Source organism: Mercenaria mercenaria, chromosome 9 (genome assembly GCF_021730395.1).
Source record: "Mercenaria mercenaria strain notata chromosome 9, MADL_Memer_1, whole genome shotgun sequence".
NCBI lineage: Eukaryota > Metazoa > Mollusca > Bivalvia > Venerida > Veneridae > Mercenaria > Mercenaria mercenaria.
Window position 1 is genome coordinate 77,289,870 of NC_069369.1, and position 17,270 is coordinate 77,307,139.

A 17,270-nucleotide genomic window follows, 5' to 3' on the forward strand; every position below is an offset into this window, starting at 1 on the left:
ACCTACCAGTCATTGAGTACTTTATTTTGTTGTTAGCATCAGTTAGGTCTTTGTCCGTAGCTGTCACAGAGAGTACCGTAGTACCTGAAGTTACAGAAAGAAGAGTTCATGTGGATATGCGCACGTCATTTTCATCATATTTGCTTCTGTAAAGAATTATCAACTAGATTAAAAACTAGGCACTAAATTTCAGTATAAGCGTTCAAAACATGAAGTTATTCATCATTCATATGAATAATATGAAGCTGTTTCTGAAAAGACGGCATTAAATGGTAACTGAGTTTTTTGCGTTTTATCGTTTTATTTTTTTTTTTTTTTAATCGCAAAACATTAGAATTTGTTTATTTTATTGATTGTTTTCCTTAAAAATGTGAAACCAAACGAGAGTATATAGATCCCCCTTATTTCACCGTGACTCATACAGATACTTTAATTAGGTGTAAAAAAATGTTTGTTTCCGGTATCCCGACCTACCCTATTTTTTTTGCCCGACCCTAAATGTTTTTATGGGTTTGGAGAATATTGCTTTTCATTTTGTTTTGACAAAAAGCTGCAAAACTTCACTTTCTATGCTTTTAACATGATCAGTGATGTTAGAAATCAACTAACTGATGCTCTAAAGGCATAACCCCCTTATTTGTATTCATTTTAGACAAAAAATAATTTCCAAAAAGTCTCACTTAGTAAAAATATTAATAATAATAAAAACGACCTATCTATCCTAATTTTTTGAGCATGATACCGGAAACAAAGAATTTTTAGGACTAAATATGGAGTTATACATACATGTATAAACCGAACTGTTCATATCAATAGATATGGAGTTTTATACATATTCATTTATAAACTTCGTTAGGTTACAGTGGAACCTTAAACGTCAACATTTTTCCATATTGACGCTCAATTTTCATATCGGGTGAGTGACGTCGTTTGTGACATCAGTTTTAAGTTTAAAAATTCTTTAACGGCGATTTTCACAATTTCACTCAAGCTAAAAACAAATTATATCATTTATATAATAATTATTAGTGTAGTATCTGTATGTCATAAAAAATTATTCGATTTACATCGAGATGTACGTACGAGTTTTGTAGCGGAATGATATTGCGCTCTGTAAGTCGCGCAATATTTCCGCTGCAGAACTCGTGCATATTTCTCGATACAAATCTGATAACCTAGAAATATACACTTGTATTTAAAGAATAATGTTCGATTAATAAAAATGGAGTCATATGAACTTGTATGTGAAATTCATATCAAGGCGGCATTTAAGATCTTACATTCTTAAAAGGTTCTAATTTCATAAAGTTTATAAAGCATGTAAGGTTATATATATTTGCAGAACGGTCTTCATAAATACCTTAACAAGTTAATAAAAACTAGCCAAACTAATTAGTCGCGATAGAAAAAAGAGTCTTTTAAGCATTTTATAGTGTTCCAAATGTTTTGAAAAAAAATGTTTTGTTAGTATTGTTAATTTGAAAGAAAATAGTCATCAAAATTCTGTGACACATGTTATAAAAATACATGGTAACAAGGAATATCGTATAAAATGAAGTAATATTTTCAGTATAGGTTATTTCTTATGTTTGTTAAGAAATGTTTTACCTTTAGCAACCTATATCATTTTGTAGACATTAACATTGCTAGCTGCGATGAACCTAGCTCTTTATACACTTTCTAAACGAAGTACGGAAAGATTCGTACCTTATAAATGATTTTAGCGAAATCAATATCACATCGAGTGTTATACTGTACCTTAAACATCTGAATCTTAAGCAAACAATTAGATACATAGGATTTAAACAGTCATAATAAAATCAATGAATTTATATCTCGCAAAAGAAAAAGGAAAAGATGGTAGCATGAAATTGTAGTAATGTTCATCTGGATATTTAAGATACTTGAAGTAAAGATTCAGAAGTATTATAAAGTAAAACATGCATCACCTATTTTGAAAAGCTTGTTAGAATTAACAATTGAAAATAATACATGTTGAGAAAATATTTTATGGTATAGTTATTAAGACAATGACTTTGAACAATAGGTGACTGTAAGACTGAGGTTTCTACTTTGAACATTCTGATGACAATTAATTATTTCTAAATACAATACAAGTTTCAAGCATTTTACCCGCAGCTGCCTTTTCTGAAATGTTCACTACAGGATCAACTTCTGTAAAAACAGGTGGATTGTCATTTACATCATTGACTGTGACTGTCAATACTTCACTCTCTACCTCGTATGTCCCATCTGATGCCCTGAAAATATTTGTGATATCCTTCACGTTTCCAATTTTGTAGACTCTTTAAATATTTTGAAAAAAATAAACATGTCGAACATGTATATATTAAGGTTAGCGTTTCGGAATCATGTTTTGTTTATGTTACAAAGGGAATTTCCCAAAACTATATAAACTACCACTGACGGTCTGTTTCTTTTAATACCGATCCAATTTTGTTATGCTAGGAAGTCTATCAAATGACCCGATGGAATGACTCTGTTATAGGCGTTTGTATCTAATATACAAAAATGTATTAGCTTCAATTAAACTTATAGTAAATTTCAATTGGAATACAATGTAATTGAACATTGGTTCATTTTGTAATTGTTTTAAAGTCAGTGACAGTTTTCTTAGTTCGACCACTCGGAGAATAGATTCGAATAACATAGAACAATCGCACACATCTGTTCATGAGCGTGTTTCTGCGCGTTATTTCGATTCATTTTTGTTTTGTTTTGGGTTTACCGCCGTTTTTCTGCGGCATTTCAGTTATGTTATGGCATGCAGTAAATTTAACCGGTATTTCTGGATTAATTTATGAGAATAATAAGCTCGTATTTGCTACTCTGGCATCTGCAAGCTAGAGCCAATCAAGTCAGCACAACACGGAAAACACAAGTGTGTCTTTGCACATGTTACAGATGATTGTACGTGTAAAAGTCCATCCCCTTTTCATATAATAATCAATTTTAATAATGCGAGAAAGTTTTCAGTTTACAATGTACGAACTAGCAATGGCTAGGAATGCATGAGAATTTTATAGGTAGACCTTTAAAGAACGACCGGTGTCACTATTCCTGTAATTAACGGTGGTTTCGATAGTGTCATCGGTTTATCGCCCCTTCGCAATGTAGATTAGGAAGTGCCGTAGTGTTAATATATGATAAAAACACGCGACAACACGGTGCGAGCAGACGATACTTACATCCCTTCTGACAGAAATGACTAAGAAACATAGATTGTTTCTAGGTCTACAATAATAGGGAAGTAACGAATTTTATTTTGAAACATTTAGTAAATATTTGTTGAACAATTGGTTCGGAAGTATCATGTAGTTATCTTCATACATCACACCATTGATATAGAGCATAAAGTAATAGTCATCACTCATTATTAATACGAAATGGGATATAAGTCTTATGGCGGAGTTTTCAGATAACAATAATTCCCTGCAAAATAACGATTGCATATTATGCTTAAAATCTTTTAAAGACACGATTACATTCATAATTATTAATCAGCAGCGCACGTGGTCCCTTCATGTTAAAAATACTTACATCAACGAAGACAGTACACATTAAATGACGTCATAAATGACGTAATGCATCAATATGAAATTTACTTAGAATTTCATATAGGTCACATTTATAAAAAGAAACGCTACGATTCGTCTGACTGAGTGTGATACCTAAGAGTTCACTTGAAACTCACCAAAATCTTAGTTGATATGATGTGGTATCTCCCTCGGCATCAAAAGTCGCTCCCGATGTTGGCTTAAGGCTTTGTCCATCTAACCTAAACATCTCAGGCGACGGTTGTTCGGAAATTGAAATTGTCAATGTACCAGAACCATCTTCATCAGTGACATCTAATACATATATTTCGGTAGTGTCTGTAGCGTTTTCATAGACTGATGCATTCTTTGTAGAATTAAGTTTATTAAACTTTGGTTCTTAAATGTAAAGAAATGACAAATCATGTTAAGAAAGAAAATAAGACGAATGGATATTAAAGGGAAGGATTCCCAGGAAACGTTACATAAAATCGTTGCGACTTTCAAACCAACAACAAAACACACCAAGATTGAAATAAGGCTCAAATGCATATAATAGAATGGCTGTCATGGTTTAAATTGTAGAGATTTTGGTTCCGTATATATAGAAACATTACATGTCTCCAGCGTTAGTCATGCAGAAAAATGTATGTTTACAGTTAAAGGATAATAAATTGCCATTCATGTTTACATCAAAACAGCAGTGATATAAATAAAAAGGATGGGTTAGTCTGTCTTGATCTGTTTTTATCAGTAAATGGTTGAACTATATCAATTAGAAAATGCTTGTTTGTCCATGTGAAAAAAAAACACGAAAAAAAACCCCTGAAAGGGTGTAAGTAGCGAATACATGTTTTTCTCGGTGAATGGCAATTGCGCAGATCGAGAATACGCCTTCGTCTTAGTGCCTTGCTATTGTTCAAATGGACGGTATTTATTTGTCCATACTAATGGTTGAAATATATCAACAGTCAGGCAAATAAAGAATACTAGTTGAAATATATCAACAATCATGCAAATTGAGGCTATTTGTTTGCCTCGGTAAATGGTTGATATACATCAACTATCATTCGACTAGAGAATACTTGTCCGCGTCAGTGGATAACCGGTATAAACTAAAGGACAAGCAAACAGAGATTGCCTGTCTTGCTAGTTGAATAATTGAAAAAGATATGACGCAAACAGAGAATACTTGTCTGAGTCAGCGAAAGTAAACCATGTCAACAATCATGCAAAAATAGAATAACTTATCTGTGTCTGTGAAATGTTGAAGAAAGATACAAAGAATACGTTTGTGTTTCTAAATAATTTAAACACATTAACAATCATGAAAATGGAGAATATTTTTCTGCTTCGGTGAATGGTTCAAATATATCACATTTCATGCAAATGGGGGATACTTATCAATGTTACTGAATGTATCAACTATCATGGAAATAGATTGTACTTGCGTGCATCAGTGAAAGATTAAATATATATCACAACATTCAGGTCTGTTAGTTAGCTACACATATATCATTCACCCATGTATCTGTTACATGAAAGACATTTACTTTAGTTGATACAAGCTTGCAAATATCTGTCATTATACAGGTGTGATCGCTCTTCGGAGGTTTCGTTAAATAGAGATATTTAAAAACAAGCAGGAACCGATAACTTGAGACGACATAATTTAACTTACGGGTGTGGAGTCTAACTGTTACATTTGTTTTGGCCGAATTATCTGTAGGTCCATCACCATCTTGTGCGGTAACAACGAGTTTGTATTCGGCTTTACTAGAATAGACCAAAGTCGCATCCTCTTCCACATAAATAATCCCGCTGTCAGTGTCTATTCTAAAGTGGCTGGTGTCTTTAAAGAGGAATAAAAACACTAGCTTGAACTAAATAACTTTTCTTCGACATATCGAAGGAGGACTAATTTTACTAAAAGAGTGTTGGGGATATGCACAGCAATACCCTAGCTATTATTAAGTCTAGAGATATCTATAGCCTTTTCAAAATGAAAGGAAAAGAGACGTCAAGTTAATTTTTAATATTGCTGGATGGAACTACTTTATGTGCGTTTATACGGGTATAAATAACTTTGGGACTTCTTATTCTTGAATGAAATCCCGATGTGGTTTATACCCGTATAAACGCAAAAGGATAGTGTTCATTACATAAATATATAATATTATACATAGAAAATCATGATAAATGTCAGGATGTAAGTCTTTTCAATTTGTAAATAGAACAGCCTAAAAGACCCGCCCACGTTTGAGAGTATTTCGCTTTCCGGAAAAAGATACAATACCTAGTTTTTAATTAAAACGTTGTTAAAACCAATTAAAAATCAAACAGTCGTATCGAATTAACATGGTACTTTACCTTAAGATTAAAATTACTTAAAGCTATCGTCAATTATTCTATTTGAAATTTTAGCGTCGAATTCTTTATATACGAAATTAAACAATTATTTCCTCTCCATTCAAAATGTATTATGAATGTGAATATCAAGTTATATTAACAGTTCTTATGATATAAAGCCTTTGCATCTGTTTTTTAAACAATGATTTATAAATGAAAATCACTGTTGTGGTATTTTTGCTTAAAATATCAGATATATTAATGAAACATACCAGTTTCCATCATACTATATTTCATGGTATTATTAGGATTACCAACATCAGCATCAGTTGCATTCACGTCATATACTATAGTTCCTGTAATTAAATAATTCATTTGTATACAAAAAAGGTGCAGCTCATGGAGTCATGTCTACATGCTGTCAAACCTGACCATTATATCACGGTGCGCAAGAATAAAAGATAAAGGAGAAATAGAAAGTTAAGTATGAAAACACTCGGAGAAGTTCGAGATAGTAAAACTAAGGAAATAAGATTAAAATATAGCCGAGTTGTGATATTCCTCAAAGGACAATACGTGCTGCCCTCTCCGGCTTGCATGGCGCTACCAGGGAAATGTCCCCGCCGGCGTTGCTTAGAAGTGTTATACTTGAAAATACAAAAACTAGAGGAAAGTCCCCATTTAGAAGGGTTGGGTAGATAGAAGGAGCCTCACCAACAAAGACTAGTAGTGCGTTCCACCGGCGGATGGCTCTCGGGAGGAAGCTGTATTTAAACTTATTGTTGGCTGGTTGGTAAAAATTGGAACTGAATCTGGTGCCTGATTCTGGTCATGTAAGTCATTTGCCTGAGGAATGCATCTGCATGTATGTCGATTAAGTTGTGACAGAAAAACAAAGAAAAATATCAAACAGGGAATGCCACGCACCAAAAGCGCAGCCTCCTCAAAACGAACCCCCCAGCACGCAAACGCGTGCACCACACACACACACACACACACACACACACACTCAAAGCTTACACATCAGGACAAAACGAACAACACACACACACACTCAAAGCCAACACATAAGGATAAGACGAACAATAAGCATACACACACGCGCGCACACAAAGTCAACACACAAGGACAAAACGAACAAACAAAGGAACACAGTGGGGCACCGCCTTGGAACGGTCAGTGGCAAAAACACCACAGGGGAGCTTAAACCGGTTTATGGTGCGCACCCAACCTCACTCTTACCCCACCATGTTCCAAAGACATGGGACAGTGTAAATAAAAGTAATCTTGTAAAGGATGTGAGTTGAAGTTTGGTCCGCCTTGCTTCTAGAGTTTCCAAGTCAAGTTCATCAAGCATTGAGAAGTCATTACTTGTGTTATGACAACTATTCGGTACAAATCGGGGGGCTCGATGCTGTACCTTTCGAACTGATCTTGTTTATTTTCTGATATGAATTTCATGCTACTGTGCAATACTCTAAATTTGATCTCGCCATCGGCGTTTGTTTAAGTTTCTGTCGAAGAATACCAAAGAAAACGACAAATAAAGCTTGTTTAAATTGGATGTCTATACCGAGATACTTAGTTGATGATTCTTCTGCTAGGGCGACGTCATTTAGCTGATATGAGAGGGTTACAGATTTTCTTTATTCTGAGGTAGCTGCATTTCTTTGGTTCTCCATATCCCATTTATATTCCCATCTTGCGAGTTTACTCGGGTCCTTTTAAAGAAAGAGTTGGTCTTGTTGAGAGTGGATTTGCCGATACAAAATGGCTTTATCAGCAAATAGTCTGGTGCATGAAGTGAGATTGTCTAGAAGTTCGTAAATGAACATCAAGAAGAGAAGAGGCCCAAGGACAGAGCCCTGTGGAACTCCGCTAAGGGCAGGGACTCTTTTCGATGCCAGAACCTGTTGCAACCGGTTGGATAGAAATGAAATCATCCGGCTATATGTGTTGGTTCTGACTCCGTAATGGTAGATCTTTTGGAGTATGCGTCCATGTGGAGCTCGGTTTAAAGTCTGGTTCCCGGTGTCCATTGAAGACGACAGCTCATGAAAGAGGGTGATGATTTGTGCCTCACACCTCCGCCTGGCTCTGAGCCCATGCTGACAGTCGTTCAGAATATTGTGTGTTTCTAGATGTTTTTAAGGTATGGCGATACAATGTCCTAGCAGTTTGCAACAAAAACTGGTTAGAGACACGGGTCTGTAGTTTGCAAGATCTTTTCGTGCGCCCTTCTTGTAGATAGCCGTAACGTCGGTATGACGCCAGTCAACTGGAACTATACCTTCTTGCAGAGATTTGTTGAAGATGGTTTCAAGGGTCGGGCTTAGCCCTGCCGCACACTCTTTCAAAAAATGGGCTGAAATCTGGACGGGGCCAATTGCTTAGCCAGGGTTGGTGTTCCGGAGGAGTTTTTCAATGCCCTCTGTGGTCACTGTGATCTCTGGTATTGGTTGGTATGGGGTACTTGCGGGGATGTGGACTTCGCTAGGTTCTTCTTGGGTGAAGACGGACTGGCACTGCCGATTCAGAATATTTGACTTGTCGCCAGTGTTGTTGAAAGTCCGTCCTTTGTATCTGAATGGTGAAATTCCAGTGTTATCTTTACAGAGTGATTTAATGAAGGACCAAAAACGTTTCTGCTTGGATGGTTTGTTTGTTATATCTGATTCAGGTTCAATTAAATTGTTGACTGATGAATGGTAGGACTGTCCTCAAACTTCTGAGCTTCGAACTGCCATAGTTTGGAGTTCTTAATGTCGGATTATTTCTTTGAGCATTTCATACGTGTGAAGATTGCTGAAGTGTTTCTAATTGCCTGTCTGACCTTGTTTATCCAAGGTTGTGATTGGCTGATGACGGATTGAGAGCATACCTTGAAGTTTGACCATAATGAGTCCGTAGGCAATGATTGGGGTCTAGCATGTCTCTGCAGAATTTGCGCAGTCCATCCTTTATATCAATTTTGGCGGAGACTGGCTTCTATGTAGATCGCCTCATCGTCAGAGATACCAGGTATCACTTGGATCTTTTTAACTAGGGAATTATTATTGGTAAAGAATAAGTCCAAGATACTTTCTTAAGTTTCGGTCACTCTGGTTGGTTCTGTTACAAGTAAGTGGGGGAAACTGTCGTTTGCTATAGAGAGAAGGTGGTTACAGAGTCTTGGTTTGGAGGAAGATCTCTTGGCCGAGTTGGTATTCCAATCAATATCGCCCAGGTTGAAATCCCCGCTCAACCAAATATGCACATTTGATGGTATAAAGGAGATGCTGGTATCAAGGCTGGACAGTATTCGGTAGACGGTAGAATGCACCTACATATAGGTGGCTGCTCCCAGTTACTGTGAACTGAATCCATATCATCTTACTGTCGCAGTCTGACTTAAGCTCTTCTGGTTCTAAGCTCTGTAGGTCATTACGGACAAGAATAAAACACCTCCGCCTTTCTTGTTATTCCTGTCTCGTCTGTTAACTTAAAAACTGAAAATCTCTGTACTTAAATTGTGATTTGAAAGCCAGGGTTTCATTTTTGGTGACGAAGAAACTAGGGTGGGTAAGGATATCATCCGACTGACAATTTGTAGTATGGAGAGACGAAAAAAGTATTCTGAAGACTGACACGAGCTGAACTGTGGCCTCTACTTAGTGTGGACGAAGCTTGGGGTTACTGAAGCTAATATGTGAACTTGTATATAATGTATAAATATTTTTATTAATGATTTTAATATGATTTTAGCGAAACCGAAGTCTACCTTGAACCCTATCTTTTTGTAGAGTTTAATGTCGCACTGACTGAACTTAAGTCAAACTGCGACTTTCCACCTTTCAAGTTTTAGGAAGACCCAAGGTGCCCCTCCGATGATTATTTCATCATCACTGACCTTCCTTAATCTGAATCTTAAGCAAACAATGAAATATATAATATTTGAAACAATCAAGACAGATCACACAAAAAGAATGAGGAAAAGATGGTAAAGCATGAACTTGTAATTAAGTTCATCTTGGTATTTAAGATATTTGAATTGAAGATTCAGAATTATTATAAGTAAAATGCATCTATTCTTAAATGGTTGTACGGATTGCCAAATATTATAAAACTAGCATGCACTTAATTTATTAGACAAGACTTGCTTAATACAGAAAGTGTTTGATTGTATAGTTCATAAAAACAAAGAAAAATATCAAACAGGGAGTGCCACGCACCAAAAGCGCAGCCTCCTCAAAACGAACCCCCAGCACGCAAACGCGTGCACCACACACACACTCAAAGCTTACACATCAGGACAAAACAACAGGATAAGACAATGACTTTAAACATTAGACAACAGTCGCTATTTTGAACATTCTGACTGTCATTTCTAGATAACAAAAGCATTCTAAAATGTTACCCCCTGCTGCTTTTTCGGAAATATTCACTTCAGGACTAAGTTCTGTAAAAACGGGTGGATTGTCATTTACATCATTGACTGTGACTGTCAATACTTCACTCTCTGTCTCGTATGTTCCATCTGATGCCCTGAAAATATTTGTAATAACCTTCACGTTTTCAATTTGGTAGATTCATTATATACTTTGAAAAAATCATATATAGCTTAATCAACGTTTCGGAATCATGTTTTGTTTACGTTACAAAGGGAACTGCCTAGTGATATTCGGAAATCGACGGTTGGGTGAAAGCTGTAGACAGATACAGATGATATTCCCGACACTACGTAAAATATCACTGGTTTTTTTCTGTACCGACACGATTTATTGATACAAAGAAAACTTTACATGACCCGATGGAATGACTGCGTTATAAGCGTTTTTATTTGATATGTTAAAATGTAACTTTAAGCAAATGTTAACAGCAATAATGGAAATTAGATATTGGTTTCATATTACACTTTTTATTATTCGACTACTCAAAGAGTATATTGGAAAAAAAATAGAATAAACCCCACACATCAGTTCGTGTACTGGTTTCTGTGTCCTTACCCCAGTTCAAATTGTTTGTTTCGGGCTTAGCGCCTTTTTTCTACAGTATTTTACGTAATGCTGTTTACTTAACCAGTTTTACTGAATCTCATGGCCACTATAGATCTGTACTATGCGACTGGGACCCTACTTTGATTAAAACGTTATTTAAGGAGGCTCCGGACCTTGGACAAAAACAAAGTCTAGTTTACCTTTTACCAGTGTGGTCATGACATATAATATCGTGGTCCGGGTTTGCTTATGGCACGTCCTCTGATTATAGGGAACATTTGTGAAAGTAATATCAAAATCCGTTTATGAATGACAGAGTTATGGATCGGTCATTAAATTGCATTTTAAAACCCTGTTTATATTTGACCTCCACGTGTGGCCTTGATCTCTGAGCTAGGGGCCCTAATTCTGTGCATGTCATGTTATCTGATTATGAGAAACATCAGTGCCAAGTAATATTGTATTCCCTTAATTAATGACAGAGTTATGGACCGGACACAAAATTGCGCACGGAATGATGGATACAATAACAAATAACAATAATGACTTTCACCTTTAGAATGTCTAACATACAATAAGGATTACGACATATATAATAACAATGGTAAGACGTAGAACAGGAATAACAATATCAAATTACAATAAAAATAACGCATTATAGAATAACAATAATAATTTTTACGATAAGAATATCGAACATACAATAAGAATAACGACATATACAATAACAATAGCAAATGAATGACACGACATTGAATAACAATTACAAACATACAATAATAATTACATATATATATAATTTAGCAACGTTTGACATGCCAAACGTGAAGATCCTTAATGTTAAAACTATTTATTTTATGAAGACAGTACACATTTAATGACGTCATAAATGACGTGACACACCAATATAATATGTACGTAAAATTTCATATAGGTCACGTTAATAAAAAGGAACGCTACGATTCGCCTGTAATAAGAGTTGAAACTCACTTAAATTTTAATTGGTATGACGTTTTATCCCCCTCGGCATCAAAAGCCGCTCCCGATTTGGGCTTAAGGCTTTGTCCATCTAATCTAAACATCTCAGGTGACGGTTGTTCGGAAATTGAAACTGTTAATGTGCCAGTACCGTCTTTGTCAGTGACATCTAAAACATATATCACTGTTGTTTCTGTAGCGTTTTCATCGACAGATGCCGTCTTTGCAAAATCTAATTTATTAAACTTTGGATCTGAAAGAAAAACGCAAAGAATTGACATTTAAAAAGAAAACAATACAAATATATGTAAAAGGAAAAGTTTCATGGCGACCTTCATGCCTATTACACAACACGACTGATATTGTGAGGTTCAGACGTATGAGCTATAATGACTGTCATGTTTAACTTTTCAGAGAGTTTGGTTCCGTAAAAATAGACCCATTACATACTGCATGAGTCATGCAAGAAATGTATGTTTACAGTAATAGGATAGATAGGATATTAACTTGCCTTTTATCTCTATATAAAAATAGCAGCTATATAAACAGAAATAATAGGGATTAATTTGTTTGTCTCAGTAATCTGTATTAACAAATACAGAATGCTTGATTGTACGTGTACAGGATTGAAATATATCATAAATCGTACAAATAGATAATACTTCTATGTCTCAACTGAAGGACTAAAAATCGTACAAAAAGAGAATGGTTGAACTGAAGAATTGATATAAATAAAAATGTACAAATAGATAGTACATCTTTATCTCAGTGAATGACTGAACTGAAGGGTTGAAATGATATATCAAAGATCGTAAAAATAGAAAATACTTCTTTGTCTAAGTAATGATAGTCGTGAAAAATAAAAGATGGTTGAAATATTCTAAAAGTTGTGAAAATAGAAAGTGCTAATATGTACCAGCTGATGGTTAAAAAATATCAACAATCATGCAAATAAGTTATACCTTACGCGCCACTGAATTGTTGGCCAACTATCAGGCAATCAGAAAATATTTGTCTGCGTCAGTGAAAGTCTCCAATCTTTATTTAGAACAGGAACTACTTTTGGAAAATCCATTTGATCACGAGCGTAGCTGGATTCATAATTTTAAGTCTCTCTCTCCCCCCCCCCCCCCCCCTCTCCCCCTCCCCGCCAAAGAACAGCGTATTTTTGTTAAAGATCTAGTTATCCATTGTGGAACGTATAATTTCTTTCTAAATATGAAATTTTTATCTTGTTTCGGAACCACTGTCAGTATATCAAATAGAAAGCGTTTTGTTTTATGCCCTTGCTGTATTTGAAAATGTACCTGGGTTGAAATTAAAAAATAGTTGAGTTGAGTTGATATATTAATTATCATGGAAATAAAGAATACTGGTTTGCCTCTGATAATGCCTGACACATTATATCAACAATAATGCTAAAACAGTATACTTCTCCGCGTCATTGAATGGTTGAAATAAGTTTACTATCATGCAAATAGAAATTGCTTGTCTGCTTTTGTGAATGGATGAATTTTATTTTATGCTTTCCATTGAAATACTGAAATTTATCAGTGAAATAAAATTGATATTTTCACTGCTTCAAACAGTGAAAATATTATTCATATTCTGACTGGTATGGAATTTTACTTGAATGCGAATGAATATAAACTATACATAATCGTAAATTCGCTGCAAAATATACTTCATTAAAGGTACATATGAATGTGAATTCTTAAAGGATAATTAAGATATACGTTCCACTGCACAAAAATCTAGAAGAAATTTGAAACGTCATACGTCATAGAATTATTTGACATATTTTCTACATAGATATCATGACGTCATGAAAGCATGACGTAATGATGCTATGCACTCGAAGCTGTACGGGAAAAATGGATAAAATTTGTTTAAAACAATTGAAAACACATAAAATAAAAAAGAAATTTTGTTTCAATGTAAGATCGAAATATATTTCACCTAGAGATTAAATATTTTCACGAGTGGCACAGCCACTCGTGAAAATGTTAATTTTAATGTTCACGAGCGAAATATCTTTCGATCTTACACCGAAACAAACAGATATCCTCTATGCTCCAACTACCGTGTAAAGTCAGCGTTAGTGAATGATTAAAATATATAAACTAACATGCAAATATAGTATACATGTCTGCCTCAGTAAATGAATGAAATTTATCAACTACCGTGTAAAGTATATGAGTAAATGATTGAATATATCAACTAACATGCAAATAGAGTATACTTGTATTCCTCAGTAAATAAATGAAATGTGTCAACTACGTTTAAAGTTTCTACGTGAATGATTGAAATATATCAACTATGCAAAAAGAGTAGGCTACACTTTTCTGTGATAGAGAGTGGTTGAAATGTTTCAACTATCAAGTAAACGGAGACTGTTTTCTATGTCAGTGAATATTTGTACAATATATATCGAGTATCAAGCAAATAGAGAGTACTTGTCGGCCTCGTTAAATGGTTGAAATATCTCGACTATCACGCCATTCCTCGTAATTCCACGATAAATGTTTATGGTAATAAAGGTAAATATAGGCTGGTTTGAACTGACTGCGCGGAAGATGTCTAAACAAGCTGCATAAAATCATTAGAATCTCAAATGCAGTGTAAAAGTTGTCTTAAACAAATGTAAAAAATACTTTAAAAGTGAAAATTAAAGAATTGTAACATAAAGTCCTTGTTTTTGCGCTCGAAACTCCCTGTCAGTGCCATCTTATACGGCATCGAATATTAACGAATTTCATTCAGATGATTTAAAGTAGTTATCTTGAAGTAAAGAACAAAGGAAAATCATAAATGTAAAAATAAATACGCTGTTGCAGTGATAACACAAAATATGCATTGTACAGTGGAAAGAGAGTGTTTCTGAATAAAATATATCGTTGTATATCAACCTTTCGCTTGAAAACAGTATAAAAATGTTGATACTTACACGATACAAAGATAAGACAAAAATCTACCAACACTATTGTAAAAAAGAGAACAAATATTTTCTAGAATTATTCACACTTCCAGTCATTTATATCGCCGACTTACCTGTCGTTATGCTGACGCTTATATTTAGGTCAGTTGTTTTGGCCTCTTCCGGTGCGTTGTCCGAGGCAGTTATTGTCAGAGTATAGGAAGATTTTGTTTCATACTCAAAACTTGCCCCGTTTGCTACTAATATAACATCTCTGTTATCTCCACCGATTTCAAACTTTGTGGCTCCTGTAAAGTGTTAAAAATAGAAAAATAAGTATTTATTGAAAATGTTTTCTTCAATCGTTACCAAGAACTAATAGAAGAAGCACTTAAATTAAGTACATCCTAGATAGTAATCCATTGAAAGTGGTTTCTCTAAAATGATCTATGTTATGCGGTCTAATGACGTAAATTAATGGTAAAGTAGGTACATCCCAACTCTACAGGCAGGCACGTAGGAAGCATATTTAGATTGGGGGGCACGCATTTGGAAATCAGCCGACCTATAACAAACCCAGTTCCATGAAACTTTAAACAATGTTTTTTATTTGTTGTTGTTTTTTTTTCAAGTTGTGCGTCAAAAACAACTAAAAATCTGCAGGACACAGCTAAATTGTCTCGCTGTCAAAAGATTGCTATGACAATTACCTTAATTGGTCAAATTATTCGGGCTCCCTGCCCTTTACCCAAACACCCCCACCCCACCCCCTTCAATGTATTATAGCGTTTACCTGGAGCATTTTCATTCAAAGACGAAATCAGAAAAAGTCACATGGACTTAGATAAGGAGTATTAGGTAGGAGCTCAACCTGAATAACATTTTCTTGTTCTAAAGAAAGACTGTAAAATTTGCTTTTTGTGGGCAAATTTGATATCATGAATAAGCTGTATGCTTGTCAAAACTTTACTTTCGTATTTGTTTGATAACTGATTTTACATACTTTATTTTGTAGAATTTGCCTGTGATGGTTTTACACTCTTTGCAAGGACTAGATCTAGTATCTAAGAAAATAGTACGTTTGGTACAATGTTTTCTATGGAAGACAATCGCTGACAAAATTCATTGAAACACCACAAGTAATTAAATGGATGCCTTGTTAGGCTAAAAGCAATAGTCATTACGATGATTTCTTAATACTGGTATATCAAAAAATACTACTTACCAGATAAAGAAAATGTAACATTGTTGTATTCCGCCGATTTATCTTTGTCAGTCGCTGTCAGATTCAAAACTCTGGTACCTTTTGAATGGATAAAACTTTGTATATAATTATATATTTATTTAACAATAGTATCAAGTCATGTAGCATCAAATGATGCGCCTTTAATAAAATTAAATTCTTCGGAAGTTTGGAACGCAATCAAACACAGTAGTATACTCGGGTTTGCGCTAGCGATTCATGTTTTTTTTGCCGATTCCACTATGTCGTTTCATTTCGCATGAACTCTGATGAAAAAAGTCATATCTTATATTATATTTTCTTTCCACTTGTAAACAAGATTTTATAGGAAACTGCATACATTTTGTTATTAATTTGGCGACTATCATTTTGATGTTCTCAATTTTCAGTTAAAAAAAATAGGGCGAATGTTAATAGTTCTGGTTTAAATGTAATATACAGGACTGATTCCTTCATTCCCGTTTTCTCAAAACTTAAATGCTCACGTTTAAATGAAATAGCAAAACTTAACCGTAAACATGTTAGCGTGCTGACTGAGTATTTCGGGAAAATATAAGCAGAGACTGCGTCCTACATATAGTTTAGCCATCGCATCTTGAATTCTCAGTATCTCTGTTGTATTGAACTCTAATCTGACAAAGCTGAATTAATTTATTAATATACTATTAATAAAGATTGCTCTGCGCAGTAACATATGCCACATTTTTATCAGATCAGCTGTTGTGTTAAACGTCACACCGACACAGGTTCAGTGATAGAGGAAGACTTAGGGTTAATGTTTCAGCCATTATCGGGGACTTGGGTAGAACAAATAGCATTTGTAAGCCAGCTGGAAGACTTCCACACATAACATGGAATGATTCTACAAACCAAGCGAGTTTTCGAACAAACAGCTGTGAGCTGCAAATGACTGGAAGTCAGTGACTCAAACCATTCGGACTGGAAGCCTTTACAATTGCAAAGATGCACTTAAAATTGTCAGGAGGCCACTAAAACTGCCAGGAGGCCCTTACATCGCAATTTTATAACGTGGCTTATAAACATTTAATAAAACGGATTTTTAGGAATGCATGTATCCAAACATTTTATCATAGGATGTCCATAGTATGTAGCAGGAGCGATTATATCATAATTCAAATTGTCAGCGTTTAACGGTTGGCGACCAATTTCTGGAAATTCTGCCTGTCTGAATAAATCAACTCATACGCTACGCACTGGACCTGAGGACAGGCTATTGAGACTCAAGTTCA

General features: G+C 34.9%; 1 protein-coding gene across 3 annotated transcripts in view; it reads right to left on the bottom strand.

Moving 5' to 3' along the window:
- LOC123547536 (protein dachsous-like) overlaps positions 1-17,270 on the bottom strand; it is a 128,843-nt gene that overhangs the window by 58,888 nt on the left and 52,685 nt on the right. For all 3 annotated transcript variants that reach the window (XM_053551794.1, XM_053551795.1, XM_053551796.1), the window contains exons 19-27: positions 16,003-16,080; positions 14,912-15,085; positions 11,873-12,113; positions 10,303-10,430; positions 6,179-6,262; positions 5,239-5,409; positions 3,716-3,956; positions 2,134-2,261; positions 7-84 (exon numbers count right to left, since the gene is read on the bottom strand). In XM_053551794.1, coding sequence (XP_053407769.1) covers positions 7-84; positions 2,134-2,261; positions 3,716-3,956; positions 5,239-5,409; positions 6,179-6,262; positions 10,303-10,430; positions 11,873-12,113; positions 14,912-15,085; positions 16,003-16,080 — 1,323 coding nt within the window. The remainder of the gene's footprint in view (positions 1-6; positions 85-2,133; positions 2,262-3,715; positions 3,957-5,238; positions 5,410-6,178; positions 6,263-10,302; positions 10,431-11,872; positions 12,114-14,911; positions 15,086-16,002; positions 16,081-17,270) is intronic.